General features: G+C 43.4%; 1 protein-coding gene across 2 annotated transcripts in view; it reads right to left on the bottom strand.

Moving 5' to 3' along the window:
* The window catches only part of LOC310870115 (FYVE and coiled-coil domain-containing protein 1-like), a gene marked incomplete at its 5' end in the record, with an annotated part of 300,865 nt that overhangs the window by 17,940 nt on the left and 268,487 nt on the right, over window positions 1-14,438 (bottom strand). Inside the window, 4 exons of one of the 2 annotated variants that reach the window (XM_083781168.1) lie at window positions 219-291; window positions 2,918-3,061; window positions 4,253-4,359; window positions 8,523-8,648. The exons of the other annotated variant lie outside the window; for it this stretch is intronic. Coding sequence (XP_083637294.1) covers window positions 219-291; window positions 2,918-3,061; window positions 4,253-4,359; window positions 8,523-8,648 — 450 coding nt within the window. The remainder of the gene's footprint in view (window positions 1-218; window positions 292-2,917; window positions 3,062-4,252; window positions 4,360-8,522; window positions 8,649-14,438) is intronic. 2 annotated transcript variants of the gene reach the window in all.

The following is a 14,438-nucleotide window of genomic DNA, read 5'->3' as shown; positions in this document are numbered from 1 at the left end:
TCATACACACACACACATACTATATACTGATCGCACAAATCAAGTTTTAGCACATTGAAACTTGCAGCTATAGCACAAAGCAAGGAAGATAATATACCAATATTGGGTTCAAGCGTGCGTGCGTGCGTGTGTTCGTGTGTGCGTGTGTGCGTGCGTGTGTGCGTGTGTGCGTGCGTGTGTGTGTGTGTGTGTGTGCGTGCGTGCGTGCGTCAGCTTACCAGGCTGTTGATGCTGGAACAACGAGTGGGAGGTCTCCAAAGGTGAGATGATGAGATGGCTCCTAACGTTCTCCTGAGATGAAAGGTCAAAGGTCAAAGATCAAAGGTGAGATGATGAGATGGCTCCTAACGTTCTCCTGAGATGAAAGGTCAAAGGTCAAAGATCAAAGGTGAGATGATGAGATGGCTCCTAACGTTCTCCTGAGATGAAAGGTCAAAGGTCAAAGATCAAAGGTGAGATGATGAGATGGCTCCTAACGTTCTCCTGAGATGAAAGGTCAAAGGTCAAAGATCAAAGGTGAGATGATGAGATGGCTCCTAACGTTCTCCTGAGATGAAAGGTCAAAGGTCAAAGATCAAAGGTGAGATGATGAGATGGCTCCTAACGTTCTCCTGAGATGAAATAATTAAAAAAATGGTTTGTATACAAAGAAAGGTCATATTTGTATATCTTACTTTGTGGATTTAAAGTCCCAAGTTAAATGCCACAACAATTTTGAAATCTGGTAGCATTACATAAGATTCTCTTATGAATCACACTGAATCACCCTCCACTCATAAATTGTGTTTTTATTTGGTTAACCCATTCTGACCTGAGATCAGATTCATACGAAGTTTCCACTGGACACACACTGGTCCTGATGAACCCATTCTGACCTGAGATCAGATTCTAAAAATGTCAGTCGTTCTTCGATTATTCAAAAATAGCAGACCTACAAGCTCGTATCGCGCCACTCGGTGGCGCGATATGAGCTTGTAGATCTGCTATTTTTCAATAGCTAAAGCATAACATGATGCTGACACCAAAATGGGTGCCCGTTCAGAATGGGTTAATGTCTTGATGCCCAAATTCTGGTGGATCTTGATTCATAGGATATGGATTACCGAAATAATGAGGGCAAAAACAGAGAAAGGAAAAAGGTACTTTAGAGCTTAATAATGCTGTTTATTTCTGAGCATTTAAACCACGTCCATTATGGACATGTGGAGTCAAAAAGAGGTCCCTAAAGTCACCTACTTGGGGTTGTTGTTCACACAGAGATCAGAGGAACTATCATTGCTGGAGTTCTAAGGAAAGGGGATGTGGGTGTGGGTGTGTGGGTGTGTGTGTATGTGTGTGTGTGTGTGTGTGTGTGTGTGTGTGTGTGTATGTGTGTGTGTGTGTGTGTGTGTGTGTGTGTGTGTGTGTGTGTGTGTGTGTGTGGATGCGGGTACAAAATGTACACACTCTGCTTGCCAAAAAGACAAACAACCAAGTGTGGCAACATTGAGAAATAATAATGGGGAAGTGGTTTTGAGAGGTGCTAACATGAGGCCCTGCACACACACACGCACGCACGCACGTCGCACGCACGCACGCACGCACGCACGCACGCACGCACGCACGCACGCACGCACGCACCAACACTGCAGGCCCGCAAACCCTTGTGTGCACAGTTGTGCTTTGAAAAGGATTTACACAAAATAAATAGCCAAGCTTAAGTTGTGAATCTCAGGGCTGTCAGATAATTAAGTGTTAGTTGAGGCTGTGAAAACACCCCAACGTTGCCGCCATTACAAATTCTGATTAGTTCCAACAGCGACTCACTCAACTTACACGTTTACCTCAATTACAGTACTTTAAATCTCCTTCAATTCATCTTAAAACCCTGTGGTGAAAAACTATTATCTTTTACTGTCTCTATTGAGCACCTCTTCAATCACCGGCTCACTCCCCCCCCCCCTCCCCCCAACGTTTTTCTGAATAATTAATCCATTAAGACCTGCAACGCATCTGTGTAAAGTTAGCTTTTAACCACTTTAACCATTATTTTAGAACTTCAAAAATAGACCTGTTGAAAAATAGCAGATCTACAAGCTAGCGCGGTACCGAGTGGCGCGCTACGAGCTTGTAGATCTGCTCGTGAAATCGTGTGAGAATCTTTGAATATATATTATTTCACAGCGAATGTTTTGAACTCAAATATTTGCATCTGATGGGGTCCCTGGAACAACATATTTTCAGATGGGGGGGGGGGGGGGGGGGGGTCGGGGGCATATAATTACATGTAGTTTTTGAGGTCCTTGACATGAAATAGTTTGAGCATCACTGACAAACTGTCATTATTTAGAAGGCATTTGTAGAATCTGGTCTGGTGTCTAAACACTTTGAACGCATAACCTGCGTTTCACGACATTTATTCCATTGTCTTTCCACGCATAATACGCTAAACCCGCTATTTGTTTTATGCGTTTAATTCGCCGTTGTTAGATGCTTATTATGAAAATCCGCTTTTGTCGCGGACATTGTGACGAGGCGGACGCGTTATGATGACGTAACCGGAAATCAACCAACCGCCGGCTTGCAAGGGCTTCTGGGAAACTGAGTCCAATGCAAGGGACAATCTTTGCTCAAAGCTTTGCTATTTGTCTGTGACCCTGGGATCACGGAAGTGGCTTTTTTTGTCGGCTCAATAACAAATCATGGGATCGTTTTCAAGCGGATTTTCATGGAACAAAGGCGCAAATACTTTGGCGTTATGCTCCAAAGGTAATTGTAATTGTAATCAATTATTATACTATAACGCGTGGAATGTGTTTTAATGGGTTAAAGCACATTAGCGTCTTTCTTCCTTCGCCACTGGCTTCTGAGATCTCCGCGTGCCGCTCACGCTGCACGCAACACGACGAGACAACGACGCAGCGTGTAGACTGGTCACCTCGCAAAGGTCGGCCAATCCGCGTCGAGGTCGTGACCCCTGGCCGCCACGTCAAATTGGATCTGGTTGAGCTCGTAGAGGTGGTTGATGATGTCAGCGGTGAGGTGGGACTTGAGGAAGGGACTGCGGGCGTAGTACCAGTCACTGAGTGTGGAGAGAGAGAGAGAGAGAGAGAGAGAGAGAGAGAGAGAGAGAGAGACAGAGACAGAGAGAGAGAGAGTAGCGCTGTCACCATCATGGAATTCTACTTGGCAATTAATTGTCATGCAAATAATTATACCATTTAATTGATATTACATTACATTGATTACATTTGTATTCTATCTAGCAGCTACTGTAAATAGCCAACAAGTGCATACTGCATCTGAAGAGGTTACATTTTAGACTGTGGCAGAAGGAGTGAATGAAGAGTGCCATTCCTGACTTCACCCCCATTTTCCCCAGCTTGTCCATGAATTCACAATTGACATCATCCATTGAGAACATTTCTCCTCCTATACATTTTAAACCTAATTCATCCAGTGTGAGCAAAACTGTGGCTCATAGTTCCACTATTTTCTAGTACAGAGCTACAGTGTACTAGCCTGGTTAATAAACCAGACCGAATCAGCCGTTGGCAAAAAAAAATTGCCCACCGGCGGATTTCGGTCTGGAGAGGCTCAATTTTACGCCCATTTCCTACACACGAGAACGTGTGCGCCCAATAGGGACACGGTATGCAATATGGGCGGGCTTTGGTACAGTGACGTTCAATGCTTGAGACCTTTGACTGACAGTAGCTCTGACCAATTGCGTCAAAGAGAAAATGTTTCCCTGGAAATGAAATGCAAGCTGAGCCTCCCCAGACTAATATCCCGCGGATCCGTGCGATATTAGTCTGGTTTATTAACCAGGCTAACAGTGTGCTGTATATGAGCAATAGTTCCACTATTTTCTAGTACAGAGTGTGCTGTATGAGCCATGGTTTTAGACAGTGTGGCTCCCAAACTCCTTTTAGCTCAAGACACCAAAATGAGAAACTCTAAATGTTAATAATTATGTTATTTCACCCCGGGACCCACACTAGTGAAAATAAAAAAATCTACAAGCTCACAGCGTGTCACATCAAATATTTACCCGTGACCCATAACAATTGGTCCGCGACCCAAACACGAGTCCCGACCCATTGTTAGTGAAACACTGGGTTTAGCTCACGCAGTACAAATGAGACTTTACACCACTGTAACCTTGTGCAGCACAGCAGTTAATTGTCCCCCATAACTAAACGTGTGTGTACTATGCGGTGCTAGCTTGTATTTGTGCTTCCAGGCAGTGCACGACGACGTCCTCTCTCACCTGGTGACCTTGGGGTTAATGAGACACTGCTGCAGCGTGTCGGCCAGGCGCTGGTGAACCAAGGAGTACCGAATGAAGGCCCTTCCTTTTCCCAGAGACGTCTTAAGCTGAAGACACACACACACACACACACACGCACACACACACACACACACACACACACACACGCACACGCACACACGCAACATGAATTAACCCCCGGTTCCAATGTTAACATGTCCCATGTGACACCGTGACTTAGCAGTTGTGAGCAGAGCGTGGCTGTGTTGTTGAACATATACACGGCTTAACGTCGACAAAGTTACACGACTGACCCACCCAGGTGATGGCAATACTATATGAAAACTCCTGTCGGGTTGGTCGTTTTAAAAGTTGATTTCTCCCTCTGTCATTTCCTCGTCTTTCTAGTTTAGTTAAATAATGTCATGATCATTTGTCCAGTGCATATAGCCTACTGCAGGCCTGGATGACTAGATTTAGAAGACATTTCGGTGCTCTTGCTACTGAAATGATCGATTATTTAACCCATTCTGAACGGGAACCCATTTTGGTGTTAGGGTTAGGGTTATGTTATGCTTTAGCTATTGAAAAATAGCAGATCTACAAGCTCATAGTGCGCCACCGAGTGGCGCGCTACGAGCTTGTAGGTCTGCTATTTTTGAAAAATCGAAGAACGACTGACATTTTTAGAATCTGATTTCAGGTCAGAATGGGTTAATCAGATCAGTGTGTGTCCAGTGGAAACCTCGTATGAATCTGATCTCAGGTCAGAATGGGTTAAATGGAGAAATCCCGTCATTTAACCTGCATCTCTATGGGAGAGAAGGACAGCTTGCCCCGTCTCCTCGCTGCTAACGTAAGGACGGGTTGGGACGGGACTTAGCGAAGTAAAAATGCCAAATGTGCAGGCTCAGCTCCTGGGCGTAAATACGTGGCGCTTCCATTGAAAACAATTCATAACACAATCTCCAATCTGAGAATCCCATCCTCAAATATTGGGGAAAACAGCGACCCCTGTTGTTCCTCGAAATTTGAAGCGAGGCAACAGTCTGTCTTGAGAGACTAGGTGGGACACAGACTCTAACTTCTGCTCCCTGGTTGTGACAATAACGTTGATTGATTGATTGATTGACTGATTGATTGATTGATTGATTGATTGATTGATTGATTGAAAATGTTATTAACAGATTGCAGTATTGGGTACAGTCCATTAACCCATTCTGACCGGGCACCCATTTTGGTGTCAGCATCATGTTATGCTTAGCTATTGAAAAATAGCAGATCTACAAGCTCATATCGCGCCACCGAGTGGCGCGATACGAGCTTGTAGGTCTGCCATTTTTTAAACTACTGACATTTTTAGAATCTGATCTCAGGTCAGAATGGGTTAATCAGACCAGTGTGTGTCCAGTGGGAAACCTTGTATGAATCTGATCTCAGGTCAGAATGGGTTAAGGAAGGTCAATATAAAAACTGCTAGGGGAGGATAAAACCAGGAAAAAGCACTGAGACTAGTTTACATCAGGGTCCTCCATTTTCAACCCATCAAGACATTTAAACTAAAGACATACAAATATAATATACACATCTATGCAACAAACAAAAAAACAATCATCAAATACACAGTTAGAAAAATAGATGGGTGGGGGGGGAGGACTTTAACTTTTTTACAGGGGCCCGCTTTGAATAAACCCTTTGTCCGTGGTTGTGCCCCTCTTCGCCCCCATTGGTTGCCGTTTCATGGTTGGACAACAATCCTTTCACTCCATCCACTACCATTGAAATAACATGTTTTTCGGTTGCTTCGTATTGATATTCCCCTTGAATTCAACTCTTATTTTAAACTTGGGTGTCAGCTAAAAATGAACATCACAGGTGAAGGCAGCTTGGTGACTGGGCATATCATGTTTTCAGTTTCTTTTCCTAAATTGATGTTTTAAGCTAATTCAACATAAACAAGGCGGAACCAGGGCGGAACAAGGCAGAAAGAGCCAGCTGGTTAGCCAGCTGGTCAGTCAGGGACCAATCAGAAGGCTGACAAATAAATGGTGTGTCATGGATTTCCCCCTCGGGACAGCTTATAGTTGTGGAGCTATCTGTAGCCACTAGACCAGAGGTTCCCAAACTTTTTCACTTCAAGGACCCCCAGTTTGACACCCATCAGGGTCTGTTTGGTTCCATTTGTACACTCTCAGAGTTACAGACCCATGAGGGTCCATTTGGTTCAATCAGAAGGCTGACAAAGGGTGAATTGCAACATGAAGGGAAGGTAGTGTGCACATACTGCACAAACAGTATGGCATGCAGCGGCGCTGACCTTTTCCAACAGCAATAGAGGATGTACACACGATTATTGTGAAACTGCTAAGACAATTAAAGCAGAACATCCCAGTTTGTTTAACCCATTTAGACCCGAGGACGATTTGACAGATGCCTTCTAAATCTAAATAGGTTTCTGTCAGTCGTTCTCAAACATTTTCATTATCAAAGACCCCCCCCAAAAAATATGTAATTTGCCTGCCGACCCCCACCTGAAAATATGTTGTTCCAGGGCCCGAACCCCCTCAGAAGCAAAGATTTTACTTAAAAACGTTCGCTCTGAAAGAATATATATTCAAAGATTTGCGGCACATTTTCACAGATTTGACAAAAACAGCAGCTCGAGTGCCGCGCTTGCGAGCTTGTAGAGCTGCTATTTTTCAAAAGCTAAAGTAGAGTAACACAATGCTTAAAACACCAAAAGGAGTTCCACGTCCTGACCGGGTTAAGTTGAAAGGCCAATTAATGGCGACTAGACACGTCGCAGAGTGTCTGCCTGTGAGCCAAAGCTGCCCAATAACAGATGGGACGGATTTAACCCATTCTGAACGGGCACCCATTTTGGTGTTGGCATCATGTTATGCTTTAGCTATTGAAAAATAGCAGATCTACAAGCTCATATCGCGCCACCGAGTGGCGCGATACGAGCTTGTAGGTCTGCTATTTTTGAAAAATAGAAGAACGACTGACATTTCTAGAATCTGATCTCAGGTCAGAATGGGTTAATCAGACCCAGTGTGAGTCCAGTGGAAACCTCGTATGAATCTGATCTCAGGTCAGAATGGGTTAAGTAAGGGAGGAGAATCAAAGATATAGCATAAGGACACCAGCTGGGGCCTTGAGCATATAATATCTATAACTGTGGCCTAAAAGAAACAGTGTTAGGAATATGGTGTTTAAATTAAACACCAGCTTGTGGCAGCAGCTCTTCTTCACACCACTAGTAATTCACAGTTAACCCATTCTGACCTGAGACCAGATTCATGCGAGGTTTTCCGCCGGACACACACTGGTCTGACGAACCCATTCTGACCTGAGATCAGATTCTAAAAATGTCAGTCGCTCTTCGATTTTTCAAAAAATGGCAGACCTACAAGCTCGTATCGCGCCACTCGGTGGCGCGATATGAGCTTGTAGATCTGCTATTTTTAAATAGCTAAAGCATAACATGATGCTGACACCAAAATGGGTGCCCGGTCAGAATGGGTTAAGTCATCATTGGGGTCCAATATAATTAGACTTGAAAAAGCTATATTTGAAAACTTCTCGAATATATATATATATCAATGAACTAGAGAAATATTTAGTGTAGTTAGTAAGTATTATTCTAACTAAACACCAATGGCATAAATTGATCCAATTAATCGTAAAACTAAAAATATAGGAAATAGGAATAAGTAGTTGTATTGTGAATTGACAGATGATGATTGTTCCCCCTGCCCATAATGACTACAGGTGTAAATAAAGAGATGTCTGGTGGAATTTTAAAATAGTGCATTGTCCCTGTAAAACTAATCAATAAATAGTCTGTTCTAAAGTCCCTGAGAGAAGAAGCCCCCCTCCTCCCAAAAAAATATATTTTTACAAATACAAAACACGAAAAGATAGCAGTAGTAAAGCATTTAATTCTGTGCTTTTTGGCGTTTTCAATTCTATTGCACAACTATAATTAGCATGAAACGAAAAAAGAAAAAAAAACAGTCAATACTAGGATTGCTCAATAACTATGAGTATACGGAACTATGGCTATGATGAAAGACAAACGGGTTACGGGAAAGGCCACTATACTCTGAGCTCACCACCGTGGCGTTGCAGGAGAGATGGTCCGAAAGAAACAGGAACTATGCAAGTGAACTGAGCCTTAGCCGGCAGACCTGAGGATTAGTTACACAGTCACTCTCTGTGGGTGTGTGGGTGTGTGTGTGTGTGTGTGTGTGGGGGGGGGGATTACCTCAGGGATGGACTTGACAAAGCGGATGCCGTCATTAGCTCCTTTGATCTTAGCCAGGCAGTCACAGAAGTAATCCCAGTAGTCCTTCCTCTGTCCCAGAAAGGTTGTCTTCTCTTTCTGGTCGAACTGGAGGACAGACAGACAGACAGACGGACGGACAGACAAACACAAAACATTACCCAGCAAGATCCTCAGTTCACAGTGTCATGGATTTTCCCTCAGGACTGTATCTGTAGCCACTAGACTAGACACACATGAAAAAGAATTGTGATAATAGTATGTATTGTGATACTGCTGGAAAAAATATTATATTTTTCCATATCACCCACCCCTATCTCGGTGAATATAGATTACGGTATATAGATTCAAATAGGTGTCCTACCGGACACCAGGGTAACATTTCTCAATACAAGAATAAAGAGACCACCTCTGACCAATGACATTGCAGAGGTCCTAGTTAGCATTGCAATAACCTACTCCTACTCGATCATATGGATTGGTTGAATCAATTTGCATTCATTACAATAATCATTGGTTGTAGCTTCAAGGCAAGGCATGTTTACTTCTATAGCATATTTCAATAACAAGTAATTTACATAAACATAAAGCATTGAGATGTGGTTTTAGATATTTTAGATTTTTAGCAGTGAGCCCAGTGTCTCTGATGATGTCATGGACACTGGGCTCACTTTCTTCCTGGACTACATCTAGGACAAAGAAAGAGGATAGAGCACGGAGGTGTGGTCTGGTCTCCTGGACTACATCTAGGACAAAGAAAGAGGATAGAGCACGGAGGTGTGGTCCGGTCTCCTGGACTACATCTAGGACAAAGAAAGAGGATAGAGCACGGAGGTGTGGTCCGGTCTCCTGGACTACATCTAGGACAAAGAAAGAGGATAGAGCACGGAGGTGTGGTCCGGTCTCCTGGACTACATCTAGGACAAAGAAAGAGGATAGAGCACGGAGGTGTGGTCCGGTCTCCTGGACTACATCTAGGACAAAGAAAGAGGATAGAGCACGGAGGTGTCGTCCGGTCTCCTGGACTACATCTAGGACAAAGAAAGAGGATAGAGCACGGAGGTGTGGTCCGGTCTCCTGGACTACATCTAGGACAAAGAAAGAGGATAGAGCACGGAGGTGTGGTCCGGTCTCCTGCGGGAGGTTTGCACATGCTCAGTGAGGTGCTAGATAGAAAGCTCATAACTTGTGATGTAAATAATGAGATCCAGAACAGTTGAGAATTAAACAGAAGTCACCCTTCCCTTTTCAATTGCACAACAACCAAAATACCGATGAGTTATGACAGCACTGGACCCAGTTTCATCATTGATGTGTCGTGGTTGTAGTTCCTTCTTCTCATTTCCTTGTATCAATCCAAGTTCCCTTTCTTCAAAACACAGTTTTTACTAGTAATGACACATACATTTTCCATTTGACATGATCAAAAAAAAAGAACGTTGCCATTCTGCATGTCTCGCTCTGCTTGGCGACCTCCCCAACACCAGCGTGTGGTTCTCGTGGCGACCTCCCCAACACCAGCGTGAGGTTCACATGGCGACCTCCCCAACAACAGCGTGTGGTTCTCATGGCGACCTCCCCAACACCAGCGTGAGGTTCACATGGCGACCTCCCCAACAACAGCGTGTGGTTCTCATGGCGACCTCCCCAACACCAGCGTGAGGTTCACATGGCGACCTCCCCAACAACAGCGTGTGGTTCTCGTGGCGACCTCCCCAACACCAGCGTGTGGTTCTCGTGGCGACCTCCCCAACACCAGCGTGTGGTTCTCGTGGTGACCCCCAAAACACAAGGAAAAAAGAAACCACGAAAGAAAATAGGAGAGGCCACATTCTCTTTTTATGCACCAAAACTATGGAATACAATTCCTCAGGAAATCAGAGAGGCCAACTAAAAACTAAAAACACACCTCTTTAGATTGGCCTTCTCCACCCTACCGTAGCACTTTATTGAGGCCTCGCCAGCATCATTATTTTCATAAATATCTTAAATGCTTGACCTTTTATTTTGATGTCTGTGATTTTATGCACATTGTGTACAAATGGAACCAAATGGTCCCTAACGGGTGAGTTACAGACCCAACATAAGGGTCCATTTGGTTCCTAATTATCATTTAGCTGGGGACCCCCTGGAACCCTCTCAAGGACCCCTAGGGTATTACACACACCTCGACCGTGGGTGCAGGGCCAATAAGGCAACCATGGAAGGACGTAGGGCCCGCACACCATTCTTAGGCAAAGGAATTACTTTATTATGGTCAGTTCATCAGGTCAGTATCACGGTATTGTTCCTTATAGCCATCACCGATTTCAGATAGCTTCTGTTGCATTGCCTTCTATTGTTTTACACTGACAACATGCATTACACATTAATAATGGATTGCATATAGCGCTTTTCTATGAACAGAGTGCTAAGTGCTTACTCAATAATAATAATAATAATCTTTATTGTCCCGAAGGATATTTGTCTTCACAATCTGTTCAACAGTTCAACACCCACATCAAAAACAACACAGAGCACATAGCACCAAGACAAAACAAAAAACAAAAAAAACAAAAACAAAAACAAAACATGAGTTCCCCACTGTGTACAGAACCATCCTATCGGCGGGGCAGTTTGTTTAATGCCGCGATGGCTGAGGGGACAAAACTCCTACTAAAACGGACCTTTTTCCAGGGCAAGGTCCTGTATCTTTGTCCAGATGGCATGAGGTTAAAGAAACGATACAGAGGATGATCAGTGTCATTTGATATCGAGAGTGCTAGTTGTGTGATGGCGTTATTGTTCATATCAGAAAGTGTGGGTGTAGGAAGTCCGATGATTTTGGAAGCAATACGGGTGATACTGAAAAGTTTGTTCCTGTTAGGCATGGACAGTATGGTGTAGAAACATGCAGAACAGTACAACAGAACGGGTTGAATAATGCTTTTGTACAGTAATAGCAAAAGATGAGGAGCAACAGATAGTGATCTTAATTTACGGATTACATGGAGTCTTTGCTGAAAGCGTGACTGGATTGATGTAATGTGTTGATCAAACCTAAGTCTATTGTCCAGTGTGAGTCCAAGATATGTGAAGCTGTCTACCTGTTCTATTGTTTTACCATTAATGAGGAGTGGGTTAAGTCCAGTGTGGGTTGTTGTTTCAATGACCAGTTCTTTTGTTTTGACCACATTCAACTCTAGATAGTTGTCAGTACACCACTGTGTGAAATGAGAAATGGTATTCTGATAGACCGTAATAGAGTTATTGTCATGGAGCAGTCCGAGAATGGCAGTGTCATCAGAGTATTTAAAGTATGTGATGTTAGTGGGTGAGGGGCTAATACAGTCATTTGTGTACAGAGTGTAGAGGAAGGGGCTGAGGACACAGCCTTGAGGGGCCCCTGTGTTGGTGATGGCAGTTGATGAAAATGATGTACCTACTTTAACTGTTTGTGGTCTATTGCTCAGGAAGCTGTGAGTCCAGTGTATGAGAAGTGGGGGGATGTTGAGCTGATGCAGTTTCTTGATCTCAAAGCACTTACAATGGTGCTTTCATTCATGCATTTGGAGGTAAAGCGGTGAACAGTCAACGCCAGCATCATCACTTCTAGTAACAGAAACCTATGAAAATCTGGGAACTAAATCATTACCAAGACATTTCTTCACCAATATGTTTCTAAAAGGTGTCTAATAACTGTACTAAAAGATTGAAATTCAACTCCCGAGTTATTAGCATAATATGTGACCATACCATTAACATCATATATAAGGCAACATAAACGTCATTCGTTTTTGCATTTGTGATGACATAGCCGTCATCACAAATGTGATGAGGTCAGCACAAGTGGATATGGCCAAAATTTGCCCAATGAGTGTTTTTTGTGCAAACTAAAGCTTGGAATGAATTCAGAATCATGAAAACCCCATAGTTTCATATTGACCGATTCCATAGCGGGTCTCATGGTCGCAGCCTACGTGTTTCCTGTAGGTGGAGACGACATATCTGCGGTTTCCCCGCACCAAGCTTCTACTACAGTGAATGGAAAAGTGACTGTTAGTCTGCCTGCTTTTTACTAACACTAACAATACAAAGATGCCCAGAACATCGGGATGAACCTGTGTACCAGTTTATGGCTGCTCCAACACTAGTGGCAACATAAAAAATACTTTAATGTTAATACTTTAGTATGAGGTATAAAGTACAGCAGCCTTGTGTTCCTAAAACAGAAAGATTGGGTATTGGGTAAGACTGACGTTGTATGTATATGTATCTTATGTGTATGTATCTTTCAGGACCTATCACTGCTTTGTCTCAACCATTACTCAATGGCTCTGGTCTCAGCCACCGCGGTAGATATTTTCAGCCATAAACTACACAGGTTCATCCCGATGTTCTGGAGCATCTTTGTAATGTTAGTGTTAGTAAAAAGCAGGTAAAAGAGTAATGTTTGAGGCAGACTAACATCAGTCACTTTTCCATTCACTGTAGTAGAAGCTTGGTGCGGGGAAACCGCATATGTGTCGTCTCCGTCTACAGGAAATACGTTGGCTGCGACCATGAGACCCGCTACGGAATAAGTCTATATCACATGCTACTTAAAGAATGATGAAATGTGGTATGGTCACATATTATGCTAATAACTCAAATTTCCCACAGGAGTTGAATTTCAATCTTTTAGTCCATGGTGGCAAGCTACCATGCGAGGCACCGACCGACTCATTGGAGGCAATGTGAGGTTCAGTGTCTCGCATAAGGACACTTTGGCATGTGGACAGGAGGAGCTGGGATTCGACCCACGGATCATTGGACGAAGGGACGACCTGTTCTACCTCCTGAGCCACAGCCACCACTCATCGTCATTCATGCACTCTTATTCACCCATGATCCTGACTTTCACACCTCATTGTATTTTACTTTGTTACTGTTTAACTTTGGCCGTGCGTGCACCTCCCTTATCCTGCAAGTCAATCTTCACGGCCTAGTACTAAACGCAACACAGCAGCCAGGACCACGGAAAAGCTGCCAGTGAATGGACAGCGGATGATATGAATGGATGTTTTTGTCTTGGGTTTCAAATTTCTCCACGAACCAACCCAGAAATCCCATGGGGATCTAGCAGTCGATCTTAAAGACATTACCAACCCCTGTTCTAGACTGCAGGGACATTTCTTTTATCTATCTATCTATTATCTAGACAATAATTCTACTACTACTTCTTGCATATCCAGTCTAGAGAGAAACAACGGACATGGAAACGCTCTTCTCTGTCCACGTATGTACGTGTGAACATCTCTGGATACAGTTCTTTCTTTCTACTCCAGCTGCCACTGTTTACATTTAAAATAGAAACCAGACTTCCATGCCGATGCAACCTTGCAATGGTTTAAAAAGCCCGTGGAAAAATCTTGTCTTGTGAGGCAAACCAAATATTTGTGTCTTTACAAAATACATATTTTTCATACATGTTTTTCAGTTGCATTTTCAGAGTTTTAAGATTTTGCAATGCTTTCGTTAATCCCACTTATTTAATAATCATGACATGAAATGTACATATCGTCCCGTCCCTAACACAAACAGCCATTTTGGGCCTCAGTAACACGGTAGGGCTGCACGATATGGACAAAAATTCATATCACGATATATATGGCAGATATCTCGATATCGATACGATACGATATAATATATATCACGATATATAGGGCAGATATCTCGATATCGATACGATATATCGTGCAGCAACATATTTTCTTAATGGCCGTGGCTAGCGATTCAGGGTTGAAGCCAGGCTACAACAGGACAGAGGGACAAACGGAGTGATGGTTTATTTTCCGAGGGGCACAGGCTAAAACAGAGGGCTGGCTTTAGAAGTGGACGATATATCGATATGTCGACGATATATCTATATCGCGATAC

This window comes from Protomyctophum parallelum (genome assembly GCF_964188405.1).
Source record: "Protomyctophum parallelum genome assembly, chromosome: 14".
NCBI classification, from domain to species: domain Eukaryota; kingdom Metazoa; phylum Chordata; class Actinopteri; order Myctophiformes; family Myctophidae; genus Protomyctophum; species Protomyctophum parallelum.
This window is presented reverse-complemented; position numbering and strand designations above follow the sequence as displayed.